Raw genomic sequence first — 24,444 nt, 5'->3', positions numbered from 1 at the left:
TACAGTAGGTGTTGAGGATGGGCCTTATAGCCCTTATGCTGTGGAGAATGAGGTGGCAGGACCTGGCAGTTGTCATAATATGGTCCACAAAACAGACCTGGCCACAAAAGATTCAGCTTGAGGTGATGCCAAAAAACAAGAGTACCTGATGTATGTGAGACCACATACATATACTTTTTATATCATACACACAGATGGGCTACAAATGAAAGGAAAAATAATAACATAAAGTGACTTGGTAAGGTTTTGAGCCACCACATGCTGCCAGAACTGCTTCAGTTCACCTTGGCATTGATTCTACAGACTCTGGAACTCAACTGAAGAGATGAAACCATTTGTCCAAAAAAAAAAAAAAAAAAAAATCCCTTATTTGCTGTTTTGATGATGATGGTGGGGAGCGCTGTCTAACACATCGATTCCATTGATGTTCACAGTTTTTGTTCATTCCTGTAGCTCAAACAGTTGAGCATAGTGCTATCAACAAGAAGGTCATGGGTTAAATTCCCAGGGAATGCATGAACTGAAATGAAAAAAAAAAAAGCCCTAATACCTTGAATGCAATGTAAGTCTATTTGGATAAAAGCATCTGCTGAATGCACAAACGTAAAATGTAAATAGGTTGAGATCTTGAAGGCCATATAGTACACGATTCACTTCATTTTCATCATACTCATCAAACCATTCTGTGACCTCTCTTGTGCTATGCATGGGACCATTGTCATCCTAAGAGACCACTCTTATTAGGATAGAAATATCTTATCATCGGATAAAGGTGATCACTCAGAACAGGATTTCCCACACTTGAGGATTGAGAAGGGAACTGCAGATGGTTCATGAGTCTGGGTCCGTGTTGTATATAACAATTAATTAGATCTAAAAAAAGAAGAAGAATGTAAATACATAAATAAAAATAAGACATAGTAAATATTTAAAGGAAAAAGTGTTGGCAAAAATGTAGAATTATTTACATGTATATGTATATGAGACATGAAATGTTGTTTTTGGTTTCATAAAACATGTTCAAACATAAAATGCCTGAAGATTTGTAGCTTCATTTCGTTTCAAGAGTTTGAACTCTTGACATCATTCAGTTCAGTGCCACAGGAAATGCTCCTGCCTCTGAATAAATTTTTGGAAATTATGGAAAACCTGGGAGCATAAGAAGATTTTGAAAATGTGACTTGCAGGCCTGAAAAAAAAAAAAAAAAAAAAAAAAAAATATATATATATATATATATATATATATATATATATACTTTTTTGTTCAGCTCTGAATTATTTAATTGATAATAAATTGGGTAACACTTTATAATAAGTGCAATAATAAAGTACTTACAAATCATTACAAATAGTTTATAGTTAATTCATAGTTAATATATGGTAGTCTCTACATTGTTAATATATTAATATATGCAATATATATGCAAATAGTGAGTTCTTCATTCATTTTCACTGTAATTAACCAAATTATTGATGTTTAATTAGCTTATATGTAAAGAGTTAGATAATGTTTTTTAATGCGTTGTTAACAACTTATTAACCATAAATAGTTCTCACTTTAGATTAGGTCACGGAAAATGGAAAAATGTCATTAATTATGCACTTTAAACCAACCTTTATTGGACATTAATCACATTAGCATTAAGTGTTACTTATATGTGATGGGTAGGTTTAGGGGTAGGGTGAGTGTAGGGCAATAGAATATACAGTTTGTACAGTATAAAAAATATTATGCCTATGGAGAGTCCCTGTAAACCACATATGCCAACACACATGTGTGTGTGTGTGTGTGTGTGTGCGCGCGCCCACGTGCTTAATGTATTTGTAAACATTTTAAGGAACACTAAATATGAGTGCAATTAATGCCCAATAAAGGCTGGTTTAAAGCACTAAATTAATGGCATTTTCCCATTTTTCGTGACCTAATCTAAAGTGAGAACTATTTACTCCCAATAACCAATAACAATTCCTTTACTATGAGCTAATTAAACAATAATAATTGTGTTAATTACAGTGACAATTAATGGAGTACTCGCTATTTGTACATAGCATATTAATATATTAACAATGTAGAGACTACAATATATCAACTATGAATAAACTATAAACGAATAGTTTGTAATAATTTGTAAGTACTTTATTACTGTATACTTATTATAAAGTCTTACCAGAAATGGCTCTTTTGTAAGTGTAATCTCTACAGAATATCTTAACACCTCATCACAAACAAATCAAAAAGTCATGCATATAATATGTTGATCAAAATGTGTGGGAATATTACATAAGTAATGGTTAAACATAATTATTATTATAAAGTGTAGTTGTTTAAAATTACGTAATCCTTTGAAACGAGCTGGCCCCAGAAGTCACACAGAACTAAATTAAATGTTAAAATTTCAAAAAAAATGAGCCATCTGCATTTAATAAATGCATTTGAAAAAAATATTCATGATAAATATAATATAATCAATCAATTAATTCCATTAATTAAATCTTCTATATTAAATAAAAGATTTGAAAACATTTGTACATCTGTATGGCTGTTCACATGTAAATGATTCATGTTTTAGATGCTGTCAATACATCAGTATTGTATGTTTTAGTGTCTACGCAAACATAAGTTAATGTACGTGTGGTAGAAATGCATTTTACGTAAAATGCATTCAAATACTCATGATATCACGTTGGGCCTTCACAGCCTATTAAAGTCTATTTCCAGTGAACAATTATTTGTGACATATTTATATGCAACAAATACGCAATGTCACTATGTCAACTATGTTGAAAACTGTTTCAACAATGTAATGCAAACTAAAACACTTATCTCTGCAGTCACTCGGAGAGGAATTAGGACCAGGGTGAGAAAACCAGGAGAGAAAGTAAGGAGCTGTCTGACTTTTTTTTCTTTTTTTTTTGACAGGAAGACGTTTGCATTCTCCTGCGGGCATCAACTCCCTCTTGAGTAAGTCCTATTAAATCCTTTGGCTTCTGCCTCATCACATGGTAGAGAGATAACAGACAGCTTTATTTACCCTACTGATTTCATGCTACATTACTAACACATCTCACCCTTGTCATCTGAAAATTCTGCATGGTTTGGCTTCTCTCCAACAGTCTCACCAACAAATATTCAACAACCATTTTTGGAAAGAAGGTCTCCTTGCAAATATTCAGTGTTTGACAGACAGATGAGAATTTAATGTCCTATACACGTGTCAGGTGTTAAAAATTCAAGTCAGGTTATATTTAAGAAAAATCACAAAAGCAAGAGTGGTGTTGTACTGAATATCAGCACAATCACGCAATCTGCTTTTTCGCACCGCTTACACTCTCTTTTCTAGAATTCCACAAACACAGACAAGCGAACAGTTAGTACTCTTGGATCACCTGTTGGCAAATTTTGATTTAGATGTCAGATGAGTAAAGGTAAATGTGAAACGGGTGAAATCAGGCATGAACAAATTAGGCAAGACATCACAACTTGCACACAAACTGCTACATTGTAGTGAATGTCACACACATACAGACATTCACACCTGTTAAAGTAATTCACAGTTGTTCACTCAAGAATCCTTGGCTGGCCCAGTCAGAGCCTCAAATCTTGTGTCTGCAGCAGCCAGTGAGCTCAGATTAACCTGTATTTCTGCCACCCTGTTCAGGAGGAAGAGATTAAATGTTGGCATGAACTCTAAAGGAGCGGCAGCTCACATCAACACAGAAGGGTTACATCAAGTTAATAGAGGACCTATTGAAGAACCCATTGATTATGTCCTCTTACAGATCAAGAATAATACATATTAATCTTGATATAGCCTATATATCAGGCACACAATGCAGCTAAAGGCCAGGACCAAGAGAGTAATTTGACCAGGAATGCTGGGTTCCCCATGTGTCATTTTCATCATTTGCCAACAGCCTTGCTAAAGGTTGATATACAATTTCTGCTTTTAAACATTTTAAATATTAAATATTGCCCGAAAAACAATATAGCTAAAAGTGTATACATCTCATTTGCTATCTTTACATTGCATCTTTAGCTGTGTTTCCACCGCAGGAACTTTCCCCAGGAACTAGGGACTTTGGGGTGGTGTGTTTCGACCGCAGAAACCAGGGTCTAAATGAAGTTCTGGGTAAAAATTTCTCCCTAAGAAAGTACCTGCTTGCTAGTACTTTTTCAAAGTTCCAGAACTTTCAGGGGTGGGACTTGGGCGCTTCAGCATTTTGATTGGTTGATTCCATGCAGCATTTTATTTCAACCACCATTTTTTAAAGTCTGTTGCGGTGAGTGCAGTGAGTTCTTTGCTATTCGAATCAACAATGGAGTTTAAAAAATTTGAACGATGGACCAACAACGAGGTTCAGGCTTTATTAAGCTTATATGCGGAGGACAAAATCCAGCTGGAACTTGAAAGTTGTGCACAGTCCTACGCCACCGGACTTAATCTTCACGGTACTTTAGACCGAGATGGAAACGCAGACAGCAACAGGTCTGGGGGAAAAAAGTTCTTGGGAAAAAAGTTCCTGGAACAAATTGTTCCGGGTAATTTCGGTGGAAAACTAGCTATACCGTATGGTAAACTGTAATTTCAGTAATTTGCCATTGAGAGTCATATATTGTACATTCTTAAGAAAAATAGTTCTAAACAGTACCAGATTATTGTTCTTCAGCTTGTAACAATAGCAGAAACTTTTTATTTATTTTTTTTGGTGCTAAATAGGACCCTTTTAATAAGATCCCATAAAGAAGCATGCTTAGAAATTGAAATTAGAACTGAACTGTTTTGATAATATCACTGGTTGAAGAATGGGTTGAATTTGAGCATCACTGTCAGACATTAAATATTCTGCATGTCAATCCAGGAAGTTTAATATTAGGGTATGTTTAGATGACAACAGCATACTAAAAAACGAAAAGTTTTTCCTTCGCATTTTCATGTACACACGGATTCGTGAAAACTGTTAAAAACGCTGTATTATGCATGTCAGGCCAGTAGTTGGTGATGCCACTTTGTAAAGAAACACTACGCACCTAAAGACTGAAGATGTAATATGCATGCACATGTCGTCACCATTTTCACAAATCCACATTTTTGTAGTTTACACAGATACAACAACGGTATCCTTTTCAAAAACCTGCACTTTGAAACCCATTTTCAAAAGTTTGCTTTTCAAGCCCGTGTCATGTAAATGGCCCCTTAGACTGGAGAGGGTTTAGAGGTTGGAGAGGGACTGGTGTAAGTGTTTGGACAAATTCTGGAGAGCACATATGGATATCCAAAAGAATACATTACAAGCATCTCCCCTCACTGTGTGAAACCGATAAGACAAGAGCTGCATAAGATGCTAAACAGCAGGATAAGAGGCAGATAACAGCATTATTGTCCAGGCAATCAGTCGGTTCAGGCTTTTGTAGTCAATACTACTCTTTGAAAGGCTTTTGATAAGAATGGTTAGTGAATTATTAATATATTTATCAAGAAAAACACCAGTAATTTTGAAAATGAAAAGACACATTTGAGAAAAGCCCATTTTTAGTCACTTTCCCACATTGTAAAGAACTGATCTTCTCCACTCGCCTCTCTTCTAAGAAGTATAATCATTATTGTAATTATAATTATTATAATTATAACCATTACTGTCAATCCACACTTAATTATGTTCAGAAGTGGAGAGTAAATCACGAAACATTAAGAAGTCGATTGTTCAAAGCCTGTTTTGTCTCATTTGGGACTATGGGGGTTCATAAATATTCCAGGGATTGCTCAGGTCTTGACATTCCAGTTCCTGGAAACCTCAGAAGAAAAGGCAAGCATAATGAGTCCAGGTCACAGGAGGAATGTATTCGATTACAAATAAAAAACATTTGCTGTGTTGACAATAAGACCCAAAAACATCAGACAGGCTGACAAGACCATTCATTCTCCTCATTAATTGACCACTACAACTCACAGTAGCTGCCTGGTTTTCTAGAAGTTAGTTGCTCAGTGAGAATTGAGCCATCACTGTGGCTGTTAGTAATCTTAAATCAATACCTGCAAGTGGGTCAAGAGAAGATGGACAGGAGGCAAGCTAGATTTTTCTAGCATTCCCACAGAAGATTGAAGGACAATAGCTGAAAAAAGTTCTCAATGTTAATGAATACATTTTAATTTAGCAAGCTGTTCCTCACAATGACTGAGAGGGGCAAAGGTAATGGTATGAATCACCACACTTGAAAAACACAAGAGTTCTAATTACCAAGTGCTTTGAATGATACTGTTAAATACATGAACACTCGACATGAAAGTGGGAGTCGTGACCGCCAGACAGCTGTTGAGTCCCTGAGCTCAGAACATCAGTGCATAGGGGTCTGTCTGCGAAACTGGCTAGAGCGGAGGCTATGATAATCTCCAGAAGGATCCCGGACAAGCCCCCAGTAGACAGATGGGCTTTTCTTCTGACACTAACTCAGCTGAGCCGTGGAAGTGCTCACTCTGTGGTTGGAGTCGGTTTTGTGACAGCAAGACATGCAGGAAAAAAGCAAACTTCACCATAAGTACTTTCAAGCATTTAGAATCATACTATACTTGTTGGCCCTTCACAGGTAATCTGAGGCTTTAAACTCACACTTTACAGCACATGAAAGCGTCTATGGCTGTGATCCGTTAAATAGTCACAGAGAGGCCTTTATATGTGGGAAATAGAAAGGCTGCTGAGTTGAAGGCTCAAGAGACAGCAATTCTAACAGGTCTCTCTACAGTTGTGGCTCCTATAGTGCAATGAAATACTTGCATTACACAGATCTTATACAAGCTTTTATGAAGGAAGGGTATTTACAAAATGAAAGTTAATTTCTCTTTTTGGCCTAAAATAAGAAAAAGATCAATAAACAAGAAATGTGAAAGGAGGATATAGCCCCTCTGACAAGAACTACTGATGGAGTAAATGGCGGTGCAATCTATGCAATTGTTCTGTGTTTATTCTCCTGTTCTATCCTCACTTTTTAAAAATGATTATTAACTCTTTCTCCACCATTGACAGAATTTTCCATAATTTATGAGAACGCTTCTACGCCATTGACGAATTTTCCAGCTTTCTGTGTTTTCACTGTTATACAGTAGGGGGCGCTATTATGCATTTTCTGAAAGAGCACTGAATCTCTTGATCAAAACACATGCGAAGAAGAAGCAGAAACAAGACATAGCATATGTAAGCAGATGCATATATAAAATAACGCAATCATCAACATTAATCAACATACATGTAAATCAAAAGTGCCTAACGTTACTGAATAAAATGTTGACCCAGGATGAGCTATAGGACTGTGCAAGCTTTGGGGGTGTTGATGGACTCAATCTACTCCATTTATGTTTTGATCATCGTTCTGAATTCGATCCAGACGTAGTCTTTGACAAAAATGTGATTTTCTCAAGTGTTGCTTTTTATGAATCTTAAAAAAAAAAAAAAAATACAAATGAAGCTAGAATATTTTTTATTTATTTATTTATTTATTTTAGTGTAAAAGCAGAGGGTCTGTTCTTTCTTTTGATATTTGGCATGTTCAGATATTCATACAATAAAATATTCTGGGGGCCATGGAACTTTTGTGAAAATGTTAAAAAATGCTGGCAGGGAAAGAGTTAAGATGAAGTGGTGTCATGACCAAATTTTAATGTAGCTCTTTCCTGTATGAACCTTATTAATATCATAATATTATCTGACTTAATATATCCTATCCTGTAAAGAGCTGACCTGTCATTATTTTTCTGCACTGGAGGAGTCTGCACTGTCATGACAGTTCTAGTTTGGGCGCAGTATAATCAATGGAGCTGTCTAAACCGTAAGTTTCTGATGTGTTGTTTTGTGCTGCATAAAAATGCCTTCATGTTCTGGTGTTCTGTTCATTTTAGACAACTATAGCACGCTGTAAGTTGTCTACACCCTGGTACCTTCTACAAAACCCAACAGGATTTTTTCATTGGCCTTTGGATTATTGCAGAAAATATGCTCTGTGACCAACAAAAGTTGTTCATCATAATAATCTTCAAAAGTGAACACTTTAAAATTTTGAAGCCTAAACAATCACCAGAAGTACAAAGCTTAACGAAGGCTATAAACAAACTACACCACAGTGGCATGATTTCAATGTCACCATCACTAAGCTACCAAAAACTCTTTCAGTGTTTATTAAAACAAAACAAAAAAAATCCCTGAAAGTATGAGTTAGAATAGTTTGCACAATTATAAACCCTAGATTTTTGAATTTACCTATTCAGTGTGATGTTTAATGTCCCCAACATCCTCTGCAGCCCATTTAGCCACTTTTACAAGACAAATAAAAACTTTACCACAGACCTTATTTCAGGCATCTAATCAAAAACCCATTGGCGTGCAGTGCTGTATAAAGCCTGAAATATAAATTACACAAGTGCGTGTTAAAGGGCAAATGCATGGTCCAGTTGAACATACTTGACATGCTCTCTTGCGGTAACCGGTAACAAACCTCAGTACTCAAAAGAGCAATAGATTTGCATTCAAATGTTTCTGACATTAATCTGAATGTGTTATTATAGGGTAAGTTGCTAATAGTTTGCCATAAAACAAGAAAGACCATAAAAGAAGCATTAAATAGCATTTATGCTAATTCCTGCTATAGCGCCTCTTGTGGCAATGACCGTGCTTGCATATGTATCTGCGTTCTTTTACTTGCGTAAATCTGTTTCTGCAATTTGTAGGTTGATCTAAAGAAAAAAACATTGTGCTTGGTGCTGGCGCTTTCAGAATATGTTTGCATGGTCAAAATCGTACTCAAAATCTTACCAGTGCCGTAAGTTTGGGGTAGAACTACCTTTCGGACAAATCAAAACAGACAAGGCCAGTTTGACATGGTCAAAGGGCCAGTTTGGGAAAACTGTTTGGATTCCGTTTGGTGCTACTCACAATTATACAAAAAGCTCACACAAACAACAATTTTCGGTTTCACTTTATTTTGATTGTCCCTTTAAAAGATTAGTTCACTTTCAAATTAAAATTTCCTGATAATTTACTCACCCCCATGCCATCCAAGATGTCCATGTCCTTCTTTCTTCAGTCGAAAAGAAATTATGGTTTTTGATGAAAACATTCCAGGATTATTCTTCTTATAGTGGACTTCAAACGATACCAGACGAGGAATAAGGGTCTTAGGGTCATTTTCTAAAAAAATAAATTAAAAATGTATATGCTTTATAAACACAAATGATCACCTCGCAAGTGCTTCTGCCAGACTGCCTTCCGTATTCTTCAAAAAGATTACGCTGTATGTCCTACACCTTCCCTATTCAAATTACGGAACGAACACAGTGCACTTCTTTCTTTTGTGGGCCACAAAAGGAGAATTTAACAAAATCGTTCATATAGGCTAATGGCAATGAATAGCAACCAGCATCAATTTTAAAAAAAATCGCCCAGAAGTTGTGAAATCAAGATTAACAAATATGTGACATGAAATACAACCTCTCTGAGGTGAATATATCCCTTCTGTTCGCTGTAACAAGAAGTTATCGCGTTCACATCTGTCAACTGTCGTTCTGACTGTCATCAGACAAACAGAGCTACGGTCCGGTGATATTTGACTCAGTGAAGAAAGTACACGGATACTTTTTTGGGATTTCCAGGTGTAGTATTTCATGTTGCAGTTTTATTAATCTTGATTTCTCACAACTTGTGTGCTACACGGAGTGAACTGCGGCACTAATAGTCTCACTAACGTGCAAGCCGGCCAATGACCAAAGTAAAGAATTTCGCTAAATAATACATTAAATTTCGGTTTGCTTCTCACTAAACCCTATCATATACCCTCAGAACACTTGGAATATATGGCACGTGTCACATGGGTTCATTCTGTGATACTTTTTTCTTTTTTAAAAAGCTTGATGCTGGTCGCTATTCACTGCCATTTTATGGACAAGGGCGAGCGGCACATCTTTTAAAAATTCTCCTTTTGTGGTCCATAAAAGAAAGAAGGACATACGGCATTAGAACAACGCCAGGGTGAGTAAACTGTATTTTTATTTTAGGGTGAACTATCTCTTTAACCGAGGATAGCAATACTGTTGACTGCTAACAAAACTGCAAAAACAGTTTGACAAAGGCAAAAAATATTGAAAGCAGAAAGTAGAATGTACTTAATCAAAACTCACTTCAAGTGTCAGCTGTTGACATTTTCATTTCTTTGATTCAAGAATCACACACACTGACGTGTCAACACGTGTTTCAATCTCAATGCTTCTCTCTGCCGTTGCTAAGTAACACCGTCATGGTCTTTCTTTTGTTGTAAGAGACAAGGGAAGAAACAAGTAGTTTTACAGTGTAGTTTTTAGTTTTCAAGAATGACCTCAGGTTAGATCAAAACATGACAAGGTTATGCTCTGAAATCTCATGCGAGACTGTGTGGAATGACATGGAGTGTCATGCTGTGGATCGTATGTGTGGTGTGTGTAAGGTACCTTGTGTTAAGAAATCCTCAGGAGAAAGAAGCAAAAGTCAGAGAGGTCAGACGCAGCTCAATGAGATACTCAAATAGAATTCTGGAGTCTGTTTGGATGTTTTAAGCCTTTTATTGCTATTAAAAACCATTCTCCTGAATGAAAATCCAGGCAAAAATAATATTTGGCATTGTGACATGATGGTAAGTTGGGCAAAATGACCTTAAATACGTGTGGCCCATTGAATACGTGTCGGGTTATCGCTTTTTTCACAGGGAATTAAATAGTTGGCTGTCAGAACACTGTCACTACAATTTCTCTTATTTACCAAAATAAAAAAAAAAAATAAAAAAAGGGGAAAAAAAAAAAAAAAAAAACACATAGAGCTCCTCAATAACACACTGCTAGTAGTGTTGGCACAGCGTGGTTTGAGCTGGCACATCCAGGTCACTTTTACGAAAACACTACATAAACATTTACTGTATCCTAATTAGATCCAAAGCAAAGCTCTGCAATTAGCACTTATTACAGTACTTTCATAAAAGGTCATTCTGTTCATAAAATCACTGATACATTGGTTATGCCATGGTTAAAATGAACAAGCATGGTTAAAACAAACTTTAAATTAGATGTAAACACAGACATTTTAATAAAATAAATAGCATAAATTAATTCAAGTATCAATTAAGATGCAGCCATCCAAATTTTAGCACACTGAGCTCATAGACACACTCTACCGACAGCAATATTGAAAATCCCTCTCCTCAACACTGCAAGGACACATATCAGTCAGCACAGACGCTGAGGTTCATGTTTGCATCTACACAGTATGGCTCATAAAAGTTATGTAAAAGAGACTTACGTCCCCTAAGCTGATAGGTGATCTCAGCTTTAAATTCAGAACAGGCAACTATAGTCTAGAATAACAGAGCGTTTACTCCAAACAGTAAGCATTTTTAATTCCTAATCTATAATAGTCATAAAACCCTAGACCTAACCTCTAACCTAAACCCTGATCCCAAATCTAATACTTAACTATTTAACACTCTTTCCCTTTCTAATTAAGTTTTAAAATTATTGGTCTACAATTGTTTCCTACGGAGCTGCTAAAGGAACATGGTGAAGGAAAACAGTATGAGATGGAGGAAAAATTATTTGTCAATGCTTTTGCATTCTCTCACAAATGTTTTGCGTTCCTTTGAGAAACTATGTGTTCCCTCGCAAAATTTTTGCAAAGAGCTTAAAACTATTTGCGAGCGAAAGTAAATTTTCTCAAGGGAATGCAAAGTTTTTCGGAGGAATGCAAAACATTTGCGAGAAAACGCAAAAGCATTGACTTACTATTTTTCCTCCCATCTCATATTTTTTTTCTTCCCACCACCATGTCCCTTTAGGGGCTCCGTAGTTTCCTCCACTGTGCCACATTAAAAAAAAAAAAAGTGAGCTTGTCAATTGCATGAGATACAACTTTGTAGCGTGTTGTTCTTCCTGAATGCATTACATTTACACATTACATTTATGATTATTTTTAATTAATAAATGAAACTGATTGGCAAATCAAATCAAACATACACAAGGTTCCCCACAGTGGAAAACAAATTCCTGATTTTAGACTCACATCTTTGGCCATTGTAACACATCATGCTGTTTGTGTGTGTTTGTATCGCCATAATTAAATAGTCAGTCATTTCACGCATCTGTTGAGAACCTATGCGAACGCCCTGTGTTGTAAATTTAATTCTGAGCAGAATGTAAAATATACTAAATGATGTAAATTAAAAATTGAATATTAAGAAAATTAAATTATGTAATTAAGTGATAAAAAAGTACCACTATGGTCAAAGCAAAAAAAAAAAAAAAAAAAAAAAAAAAAAGGTGAACATGACATTTTTTTCTGAATCCATGACACTAAAACATTCACTGAAATTAATAAATTGTACAGTCTTGTAAAGATGATGAACATTATGAATTTATTTGCAAGCATCTTAAGGGAGATGCAGCATCCTAAGCAATGCAGCAGATATTTTTTACAGCAGAAGGGAGGCAGAGAACTGTCGATCATATGCATCTGACGCATTACCAAAGCAGGCGGGCAAATCCCCTTACATACGCTCCTGGAATTTGCGGAGGTCCCAGGCATTATGCCATTCTCACAGAGGTCTGAATATGTTCTCCCCCAGCAGGTGTCGGAGTCCAGCGGCCATCAGAAGTGGCCCATCCGTGCGGTAAAGACGCTGCGGGGGCGTGTTGAGGACGCTGAGCGGCCGAAGCTAGAAGACGGCCACTTGATGATGAACTGGGAGGTGACTGGCAGCAGATACCTGCACAGACGGAGAGAGGAATCAGAAATAGGGGTTGGATGCCAGACTCAAAGGCAGGATTAGAGGCACAAAGGTCACCTAAAGAGATCAGGCACTTTTCCTCTCTCTCGGCTTCCAATCCTTCTCCAGCTGATGCTTTATAGATTCCCGTCCCCTCTACTGACCCTCACGTTTACACTGTGCCATTTTTAATAATGAGTGACACAAGTGGCTGAACGTGACTTGTTTTAACAGATAAGAACTTGTTTAATGCACAGGATGTTCCAAGACAGGACAACAGGCTAGATAATTAGAGCCTACACAGAGACAAGGAGGGTAACCAGCCTGGACAGCTGACGACCCACACTTGCTAATACCAGAACAGCTTAATTATAATTCTACTCGAAACAAGGCAATTTAAACAGTTAATTAATTAAACACAGTGGCAGTAAAAAAACAAAAAACAAGTTGCTAAATAAGCATAAACTAAACCATTTGAGCAAACTACTTAAAGTTAGTTAGTTCACCCAAAAATGAAAATTCTTTCATTAATTACTCACCCTCATGTCATTCCACACCTGTAAGACCTTCGTTCATCTTCGAACACAAATTAAGATGTTTTTCATAAAATCCGATGGCTCAGTGAGGCCTGCATTGCCAGCAAGACAATTAAAACTTTCAATGCCCAGAAAGCTACTAAAGACATATTTAAAACAGTTCATGTGATCACAGTGGTTCAACCTTAATGTTATGAAGTGACGAGAATACTTTTTGTGCGCCGAAAAAACAAATAACAACTTTATCTAGTGATGGGTGATTTCAAATCACTGCTTCATGAAGCTTCGAAGCTTAACAAATCTTTTGTTTCGAATCGGTGGTTCGGAGCGTGTATCAAACAGGAATCAAACTACCAAAGTCACGTGATTTCAGTAAACGAGGCTTCGTTACGTCATAAATTGTTTTGAAATTTCAATGGTTCACCACTAGGGGGTGTGACTTTGGCAGTTTGAGTCACACTCCGAACCACTGATTCGAAACAAAGGATTTGTAAAGCTTCGAAGCTTCATGAAGCAGTGTTTTAAAATCGTCCATTACTAGATATCGTTGAATAAAGTCGTTATTTGTTTTTTTGGCACACAAAAAGTATTCTCGTCACTTCATAACATTAAGGTTGAACCACTGTAGTCACTTGAACTGTTTTAAATACGTCTTTAGTAGCTTTCTGGGCATTGAAAGTGTTAATTGTATTGCTGGCAATGCAGGCCTCATTGAGCCATCGGATTTTATCAAAAATATCTTAATTTGTGTTCCGTAGGTGAACGAAGGTCTTACGGGTGTGGAAAGACATGAGGGTGAGTAATCAATGACAGAATTTTAATTTTTGGGTGAACTAACCCTTTAACGACAGTCATTTTCCCCCCAATTTTAGTACTGGTTAAAAAACTGAAATAATGAACAAGAAATGTCTTTTACAAATATAGTTTTTTTTTTTTTTTAAATAGGTATACATATATAGGTATATAGTTTTTTTTTTTTTTTTTCTTGTGAAATGATTTTCTGAATGTTGTTTGTACCACAGTGACTTTGATTTGGCAAACAAGAGTTTTTCAATCATTAATATTTAACAAAATAAATAAATAAATAAATAAATAAATAAATAAAACAAAACTGCTTCACTCATTAAAGTCAATCAATAAATCAATATTGACCTAATGAAATCAATACTACTTCAACCTTTTTTTCCTCAAGAATTTCAGTGAGACATTTTGTAACAATTCAAAGACTGAAAACTTGTTCATCTTAGAAGAAGTGTAATTAAAGACATTTTTAAATACTTAAATACTAAAAAAAAAAAAAAATGAGTGTCACGTCTCTTTTCAATGAAATCCCATTCACTTCAAGCCCAGGAAGTGGCTTTGTATGAATGCAAGAAGTGGCTTTGTATGAATGCAGTGATGTAGTTATGACAGTAATACATAATGCCAGTACAAATTAGGGCCGCTCTTTAGCTAACTAAAGAAGATTTGTTCTAAAGCCCCTGCTGCAGAAAGACAGGGCCAAGAGACTTGGGAAGAATCAAATTCACTTTTATAAAAGAATGCCCTTGAATCTACTCATGATACTGCGCTAAACGTGTTTGCAGTGTATTCCTTAGAATCTGCAATATTTAATAAGGACCATAGATGTCTTGCATGTTTTATGGATCATAAAAACTCTGGACAATGATGAATATCGATGAATATCGATGAATGTCTCCGTCGCACATACTGAGCGACCTTTCACACCATCTTTCACCGTGTTCATTTCATTAAAGCTTTAAAAATCAGGCCTGATTTTTTGGTTCTTCCCTCTGGGAACTCCAGACAGGTGAGTTCTCAGGAAATGGTTTTGGGTTGGGGTTGAGCCTCATTAGCATATTTTTCACTACAGACTGCTGAGTTTGGTCAACAAAAGGAAATGTCAAAGGAATATGAAATTCAAATATGAACATATATGGAGGTGGGCCTTTCTGGCTCTGAAGAATTCCCTGTAAGGAAGTCTCATCCATGAGAGAGCTCCATCACTCAGGGTCCAATCAAGCTGCAGGCAGTGTTTAATTGGACCTCTGTGAGGATTCCTCCAGGTCTTTGGCTTTTGATCATTGAGCAGTTCTTGGAAAAACCTGCCAGTGCAAAGCCCCTAGAGAACCGCCAGCTGTCTAACCTTCGAACGTGTGTGTGCTTTACTAATTACACACAATCGCTCGGAGATCTGCACATATCTCACGTCTGTTTGCTTGTTTAAAGCCTACACTCTATCACCCAACTGCCACATGCCGCATAAAACTTTGAGGGAGAACTTTTAGACACTTTGAGAGAAAAAGGAGACTTCCCCATTCACCAAATATCATATTACGTTTCTCAAAAGTTAAGAAAAATCTCTGTAGTTCTACATCTTGAAAAAAAAAAGTCCTATTTTATACTAAAATAATTTTGTGGGTTGCTGTTACTTTTCATGACTAACAAATCTGTCTACTCTGTAAGTGGATTAGTAATTATTTACTATTTTAGTAACAGAGTAATGTAACGTTACTGTAGTATGTTAGTGAAGTTTCACATTACGCTTATGTTAGGTGAATGTTCGCATATTTCTATAATCTGACAAATTTCCAAATAATAAAAAAAATGTAGGACTTGATTTTATCCATTAGAAACTGATTGGATGGTAAAAAAATTTAATAAATAATAATAATAATAAAATTGCTTGCATATGTAACGAACGTAGGCCAGTAAGTGCTGTGCGTGTAAAACTCTCCTGATCTCAAGAAGCGCTCTAGCAACTGACGCTAGAGACTGCAGTCTTTAGCCTCCTTGTTAAAGCGCCCATCTCCCATGCGGACGGGCCCGCTTGGAGCGGGCGGTGCGAACTGGAGGGGCTACACTGGTGCTGTGACCCGGATGGGAGTGAGGTTTAGGGGGGTGAGTGTAACGGACGTAGGCCAGTAAGAGCTGTGCATGTAAACCTCACTCCCCTGATCTCAAGAGGCGCTCTAGTGACTGACGGGACTGCTCTATGGACTGCGGTCTTTAGCCTCCTTGTTAGAGCGCCCACCTCCCATGCGGACGGGCCCGCTTGGAGCGGGCGGTGCGAACTGGAGGGACTGCACATATAACAGGTGGTTAGAGAGAAGGGACTTAAAAATAAATAGACTTGGATGACTTCAACCAAAAGGTTATTTCAGAGGCAGAGCAAGTCGTTATATTTTGATCAAAAATTCTGAAAACATTTCTTTGAAATAATGTGCACTGATGCAATAATGTAGAATATGGCCTAGAACATGAAGTACATATGGTCAATTTTAATTTTGTGCTGATTTAACTAATGGGTTATTTGGAAAAGTTCACATCTATGGTATGTCAGGTGACCTCTACTGCTTCTTTCGGAGAGAGGACAGTCACCTGATGTATTCGAACAAGGAAGGAGGAGGCGGCGATGGAGTAAGAAGCAAGGATGAGACTGTTACCCAGGCATCATTTTCCTAACGAGGCAAAGCAGATGCCGGCTGATTGAAAAATAACGGATCCCCAAGGGCCGTTCCAGCAATGAGCCGTCAATGAGGCATGTCCTGAGAGAACACAAGTGTGAGAAGAGAGCGGATATTGGCTAGGATGCAGAGTTGAGAGGAAATCGAAAATGACTGGCTGGTTTCTCTGAGGCTACGCCCTCATGGAAATACAGCAATAAAGCAGCAAGCAGGTGGACAAAGGTTGGTGGCCGAAGATCAGACATACTGGAGGGGAAAGAGTGTGATCCAAAACCAAAAGATAAAGCCCAAGGAGGTGGAATCACAGGATGAGAGCTGTCGAGCAAACAAGGACAATTTTTTGGGTAGTCAACAGGCCAGGCTCAAAGGACAGAATCAGGATAATTCTGAATGATTCATAAACTACACTTAAGTGCTTAAGCTTATGTAGCTTAATCTCAGGTAAAATTCACACACAATGTCTGCTTTAGCACATTAAGATGGTAGGTGATTTTAATGGAGCTGATCAGCTCTAATAATATGCAATATTCTCTTAAGGAAAAGTTAAAATGGTCTGCAAGAATCAGTTTTGTGATTAAAGGTGAGCAAAATTTCATCACAAAGGTCCATTGTCAGTGGTGTAGCTTGAAGCACCGTTCACACAGAAGTCACTTTCAAACCAAGGAGCTTTCTGTTACTCAACACATCATGACCAACATGAAATTAAACTCCAGATCTCATAGATTCCTACTGAAATTACTGGATTTCGCCATTCAAATTCGCAAACAGCTACTAGTTCACAGCAAAAAAAAAAAAAAAAAAAAAAAAATCCTTAATCTTTTTTTTTTTTTTTTCAGTATACAGTGCTTTTCATGCTTTACACAAAACACATAAAAAAAAAAAATCAACATTAAGACAATTTTCAGAGAATATATATATATATATATATATATATATATATATATACTGCCAGTAGGTGGTGATTGATTGATTGATTGATTGATTGATTGATTGATTCATTCATTCATTCACTCATTCAGAAGTGGTAATGGTAAGTAAATGGTTCTCTTCATGAATGGTCCATTAAATCATTGGTTCACCCGATTTGTTCCAAAAGCGGATTCGGAAATGAAATGCCATTGTGTGTTGCTCGGAGACAGTTCTGCTTTGTCTTTATATTTCCGTTGGCAAAACTGAGCAAAGCAGACAATACTGTGTCTAAAATAACACAATATTAACTTCTTATTTATTTAACTGTTGTATAAAATTAGTATTGCTTTCCACTTGTGTTATTCTGGACGGAAAAAAACAGCACTCGTGTGATCAATATTGCGCTCCTTACACGTGTGATATTGCTTTACTATATCATATGATGTAAATATGAGTCAAAAACTCAATCTTGAATTTTAGGGACATTCTAACTACATTCTATAGACTCCATCACGCAGTGAGCTGTTGCCCTGCTTCATATTCATCATCAATCGACTGTATGAAATGTCAGATGAGATGACCTACGTAGGTCTGGGGCAGGGCAAGTGCGTTAAATGCATTAATAATTTTAATGCAGTATTTTTCACCGTAATTAATTAATCTAATTAATGCATTAAATTGACAGCCCTAAAATATATACTCTATATATTACTCTTATTTTTGTTTAAGCATAAAATCAAATTGTGTGACATTTACATTTAAAGCAAGAAAACAAATGTCAATGGGCTAAGAAAAATAGTAAATAGTTAGCAACTATAAATGTAACCGCACTTTCAGATTTACTGTGATTTATTGTGTCCTATGATTTGTAATTCTTGAGTAAATGCATTCATGCCGACTCTGTGTACTCTGTATAAACACCTCTTTATGTATAAATACCACTTCAGTTGCAGTTTTTGTACCAACTTTGCAGTTTAAAACCTCGTAACAAACCTGATTCAATTAATTGCAATTGTAGAATCAGTTTGACATGAATTGAAATTGTCAAAAATAAGGTGATAAGAACCAAACTGTGCATGGGTTTCTGTAAATGTGGAGCTAATTTACCTTCTTCCTAATGAACTGAGTGAATGAACAGAGTCTTTCAGATGTGCTTGTGCTGCTGCGCTGGAGTGTTTAGTTTGAAGTGGTAAGGTAAGTGTGTCAGCACAAAAATGTGGAACACGTTCTCATAAATAGTCAGAAATTGTGTGTATAGCAGATTATTTATACCAGGCTGAGTTTTGTGAATCAATTGTAATCTTCTGTGTAATGGGCAACATTTATATGTAGAAAGGGGGTGTATTTTGTTCTGAAAAGACTTGTATTGACTTTACATCAATGATTGTAAATATGAGTGTTTGTACTGAAATACTGCATACAAAAGTTTTGTGAATTCACCCCAAAATTTCTCCTTCTTCCCTGTTGTGCCGTCATATAAAAGCATTAAAAATGGCAGCGGCCGCAATAGTAAGTGTACTTGTATATTTGCATTTAATATGCAGTTTTATTATAGCCAGTGCCACCTGTTGTGTTTTGGTGTTTTCCAATATTTAAAAATGCAGTTCAGTGTTAACTGTACTAATGGTGATGTGAGTGTCAATACATTCTTTTAGCAGCATCGTCATGAATGCTTGAAGAGGATACCTTGTGTCATCCCAGTCCGGGCTAAGTCCGCTGAGAGAACCGCGGGAGTCGGCCACAAACTTGTAGACTACAAGCAGACAGTCTCTACACAACTGTACGACACGCTGGCAGCACCTCAGCTCCTGTGCGGTCACCACCTCACTGCTCTTACTGAAAACGCTCTCCCATGATGACCTGCTGAAGGAAGATATTCACATAAATACTACGGCCATGATGTGGGTGGTATCAACATTATATGTCATGCTATGCTTATTTTTATATCATAGTAATATCACAGTTTTATAATAATAATAATCCAGTCAATTAAATATTTTTAGATACTTTTCATTTAATTATTATAGTTAATGAACTTCATGTACACAAACCAAAATATATGATTATTCCTAACAACTGAATAAGTCTCACAAGTCTCATTAAGATTAAAACAGTAAAATTAACATAGTAAAATTGAGATTTTCAACTTCGTTCAAATTGAATAGATGAGTCACGTTTTACATGGTTAAATTAAAGTGTTAGTTCACCCAAAAATGAAAATTCTGTCATTATTTACTCACCTTCATGTCGTACATGTCCAAACCCATAAGACTTTCGTTCATCTTCTGAACACAAATGGAGATATTTTTAATGAAATCTGAGCAATTTCTATTCCTCAGCTGACAGCTACGAATTTTTGTTGCTTCAAAAAGTCCATAAAGAGATAAAACTAATCCATATGAATCCATATGAATCATTTGTGTTCTGAAGATGAACGGAAGTCTTACGGGGTTTGGAACGACATGAGGGTGAGTAAATAATGACAACATTTTTTGGTGAACTAGTCCTTTAAATAAATATATGCACAGTGCAATTTTATATTAATGCATCAAGTTACAGTGTTGCATCGCAACTGTAAACAACAAACTCGACTTAAACCCCTTAATAACAACTTCATCTTCCATTGTGCAACCCATCCCACTCAGTATTTTCACAATATTCCACATTTATTCATCACACTTATACATAACGTATTATCAAAATAATGTGAATACATTCTGCCCACTGACAGAAATGTATATCACAAACAAAAAGAGTATGACTATCTCTACTATAGCAGCAGCAAAAAAAAAAAAAAAAAAAAATGCTTTCCCAATATACTGTATTTTACAAAATACAATAGATAGTAAGAATTAACTAGAAAATAGATGTAGGCTATTCTGTGAAAATAAGTCTCACCATCTGATGTTGTTTCAAGGATGTTTACATAATTTTACTGGAAAATAAGATGAAATACTGATTTAGTAACAATTTTTAGACATTTTGCTGTTGTATACCATCATACGGGTAATACGGGCCAGCTTTTATTGTAAAAGACACTGCTGGAACAATCTGTCAAGAAGGTTAAAGGGTTTGATTCTCGTTCCTTTGGCTCTAGTTAGAGAAAGAAACGATAAAAAGTCTCTTTAAAGTCTTGGCGGAGGAAATGAGGTTTCATTGTAGAGATGATGAAATGTAACTTCTAGGGATCTGAATTGTACATTACAGGCAGGGAGGCTACGCAGTGCTCTCCCACTGATATCTCCTTCCCGTGCTAACGGCTCATGGGCCACCTTCACACGTCAGTCCCTGATTAAACAGAAGCAGCATGGGTTGCTGGCACTGCTTCTAATCCCCTAGAGCTGTGTTCGCTCTCATCAACTCCAAATGGTCTAAACCTCGCTATATAACATCCTTCACTCTGTGGCAATTACAAGAGTGATTGGGCCACACAAAGCCCCCGAGAAGCGCTCGCAATGACTAGAGGGAGAACGGCGGTCAATAAGGAGGAGTCCCTGCTGTTTGCTCTCAGAGCTGATAAAATCGCAGCATGTAAGAGTCTATGTGTATTATAACAGCAAGCGTATATGCTTCTATGTGTGGCTCTCTTAGGAAGTAAAAGTCTATATCTAGACTTACGATTGAGTCAATAAAGACAAAACAGAGACCATTTTTCTCATGGCCAGGGTTATGTTCTGTTTCAATGCCTTTTCAACATTAAACACTCTTCCTAACCAACTTATCCTCCATAATGTGATATTTACAAGTGATATGACGGATAATAATTAAGCAATATCACACAAGTAATAGTGCAGTAAATCACAGTCATACTGAAATACTGACTAAGAGTATGATATTGCTTTTACACAACATTTCAATAAAGAAGATGAAATTTTAAGACATACCAGTTTTTTAAATGATGTGCCCTAATGAATAATTTACAGTAAGACCAGAAATGTGTATTAATAAAGTAAATGTAAATAGTAGTAGTGTAACGGTCTAAAACTGTCACGAAACAGACATCACGGTTTGGTGCATACAGTCAGATGACGAATACAGTCAGTCACAGGTGATCCACACTCCAATCCAGACGGGGTGCACGCGGTAATGCAACACTGTTTGCTAACCGCCACAACAAGAAAAATAGCAGAAGAAGAAGAGACGCACCAACCCAAAACAAGAGTTCAGATGGCATGCAAGAGCTTGCTATTAGCCTATATGCTGAGTTTCGATTCATTTTTGTGACGCACTCCACAGGCTTTACAGAAAGGAAACTGAGACAGCAAAAAACGGAATCCTGTTTGTTTTCTTTATTTTACAAAAGCACAATGTTGTGTTTTTATTGTGAGTGTACACAAATAAAAAAGAGACCCTCTAACAACAGATGAACAGTTGTTCAGATTTCCTCCACAGGGCAGCTCTGTGGACATATGCATCTAGGGCCCTAACTGGGCAGAGCAGATTAAGTTTCTCCTGGTCTGAGGTATGAAAGGGAGGATGACAGAAGGCCTGCACTATGATAGGCCTTGCAGTATTAGAAAGAATCTTAGGAATATAGCCAGGTCTGGAGTGAAGAAAAGCCTTTACCATTCCAGGCGCAAATTCCAGACACAAGGGTGCAACCGAGAGGGCTTGAATGACTCCAATTCTCTTGAGAGACAGAGGTAGGAATATAGTTTTTAAAGTGAGACATTTTTCAGAAACATCATTGATAGGCTCAAAGGGAGCCATAGAAAGGCCTTCCAACACTATGGCCAGATCCCAGGCCAGCACCCTTGTGCGTACTGCAGGCCTAAGCCTCAGGGTTCCACGGAGGAAACAAATAATTAAAGGGTTTCTCCCCAAAGATACACCACCCAAAGGAGTGTGGTAAGCAGCTAAGGCCGCCACATACACCTTTATTGTGGAGGGGGATAACCCTGCGAGAGTCTCTCCTGCAAGAATTCCAGCATTGCACCCACCGGGCAGTTAACTGAGTCCAGCTGGTGTTTTCCACACCATGAAGTGAACAATCTCCACTTCAAGGCATATAGTTTCCTTGTGGATGGAGTTCTGGAGTGGAGAATGGTCTCAACAACCTCAGTTGAGAGACGTGAACTTATGAGCTGGGCCCCCTCAGAGGCCAAGCCCACAGTTTCCACAACTCCGGACGGGAGTGAAGAATCGACCTGCACGCCTGAGAGAGAAGGTCCCTTCTGGGCGGAATCTCCAGAGGGGAGCTGTCGAGGAGAGACACTAGGTCTGAGAATCATATTCAGGCCAGCCAGAATGGGGCTACTAATAGAAGATGGAGCCCATCCCAGCGCACCCTCTCCAGAACTCCTGGGAGCAGAGCGACCGGGGAGATGCATACAGACTAGGCCATGTCTGCACCATGCCATCCAGCCTAAAGTTCTCCCATAGGAGCTCCATCACCTCAGGGTGGAGTCTGCATTCCCCGGGCCTTGGCCCCTGCCTCGATAGGACGTCTGCTCCCTGATTTAAATACCCCAAAATATAAACTGCCCTAATGGAAAGCAGTTTCCCTTGGGCCCACAGGAGGTTCTGGTGAGTCAGTTTTATAGTGGGCGCGACCGCAGACCCCCCTGATGATTTATATAAGAGACCACCGATGTGTTGTCGATTTAAACAAGCACATGACGGCCTCTCAGGTCTGGGAGGAAGTGTTTCAGTGCACGAAACACAGCCAACATTTCTAAGCAACTCATGTGCAACAATCGATGATGGTCCTGCCCCAGACCCTGAGTCGAGTGGCCACTCATGATCGCCCCCCAGCCCTGAGGAATGCATCTATCGTTTGCGTGACGCGATGACAAGGAGCCCCCAGCACAGGACCTTGGGAAAGAAACCAAGGTTTTTTCCACATGACTAAGGCACAAAGGCCTCCCTTGGTTTTGAGCCACCACTGCAAAGGTCTCATGTAGAGCAGGCCACTTTTGCTACAGCATTCTGACTGATAAGTAAAGCTTTGCTGATCTTCTTGTAGCCTTCACCTTTCTGGTGTAAAGAAATTATTTTCTTTCTCAGGTCTTGTGACATTTCTCTTCCATGTGGTGCCATTGCTGACAGCATGAAATGGGAAGGGGTTTTAACACCCTTTTATAGTCAACTGTCTCCTGGACACCCGTGTAATGAATAATTAGACTCACCTGCGGTTGAACTCTTGTTCAATTAGACATTTGTAGTCTAAAATTTAGCTTTGCTCCAGAGACTTTCAGTGGGGTGTACTCATTTTTACATCACCCTAATCTGAGTAAAATTGAACGTTTTGTTCTCTAAGTTATATTATTAACCTTACTTTCATGTTATAAGTTAAACAGATGTTATATAAAACTTCCGGGTATGCTTTATAGTTTCCTCGCCAATGACGTCACCCGCCTATGATGTTCCATCTCGCCACTGGACTGATTCCATACGGGCTTCACGACGCAATCACGCAGAGGCGTTCCCACAGCGTTTCGACGCAGCGCGAGTTCCTTTGAAAGGGAATCAACAATTCCTTAATATTTTAGGCAGAATATAATTATCTTACCCAGAGCTGGAGAGGCAGTTCCAGAGCCCCTGACCGTGACTCCAGAGCAGACGGTTAAAAACACGGTTGAAAAGGCGGTAAAGGCGTAGACTCTCCACATCCGGTTCACTCCAAATTCGCTGCAGCACTGAGCGGATGTTGGTACGAACAATATCCAAAACCTTTGTGAAACAATCAGATAAATAATAGTCACTAAATATATCAGAGCTCTCTCTCTCTCTCTTCCTCTCTCTCACTCTCTTTCACACACACACA

The 24,444-nt window shown here is 37.7% G+C and overlaps 1 protein-coding gene across 4 annotated transcripts in view; it reads right to left on the bottom strand.

The window, feature by feature from the left end:
- Positions 1-10,557: 10,557 nt before the first annotated feature.
- ttll7 (tubulin tyrosine ligase-like family, member 7) overlaps positions 10,558-24,444 on the bottom strand; it is a 115,361-nt gene continuing 101,474 nt past the window's right edge. For 3 of the 4 annotated variants that reach the window (XM_051912397.1, XM_051912396.1, XM_051912398.1), the window contains 3 exons: positions 24,190-24,350; positions 19,365-19,541; positions 10,558-12,766 (listed from right to left, as the gene is read on the bottom strand). In XM_051912397.1, coding sequence (XP_051768357.1) covers positions 12,649-12,766; positions 19,365-19,541; positions 24,190-24,350 — 456 coding nt within the window. In that variant the 3' untranslated portion in view covers positions 10,558-12,648. The remainder of the gene's footprint in view (positions 12,767-19,364; positions 19,542-24,189; positions 24,351-24,444) is intronic. The other variant, XM_051912400.1, reaches the window with a different exon arrangement.

The sequence above is a fragment of the Ctenopharyngodon idella genome, chromosome 11 (assembly GCF_019924925.1).
Source record: "Ctenopharyngodon idella isolate HZGC_01 chromosome 11, HZGC01, whole genome shotgun sequence".
Taxonomy (NCBI): domain Eukaryota; kingdom Metazoa; phylum Chordata; class Actinopteri; order Cypriniformes; family Xenocyprididae; genus Ctenopharyngodon; species Ctenopharyngodon idella.
Note: the sequence above shows the minus strand (reverse complement) of the source record. Positions and strands in the feature narration are given on the sequence as shown.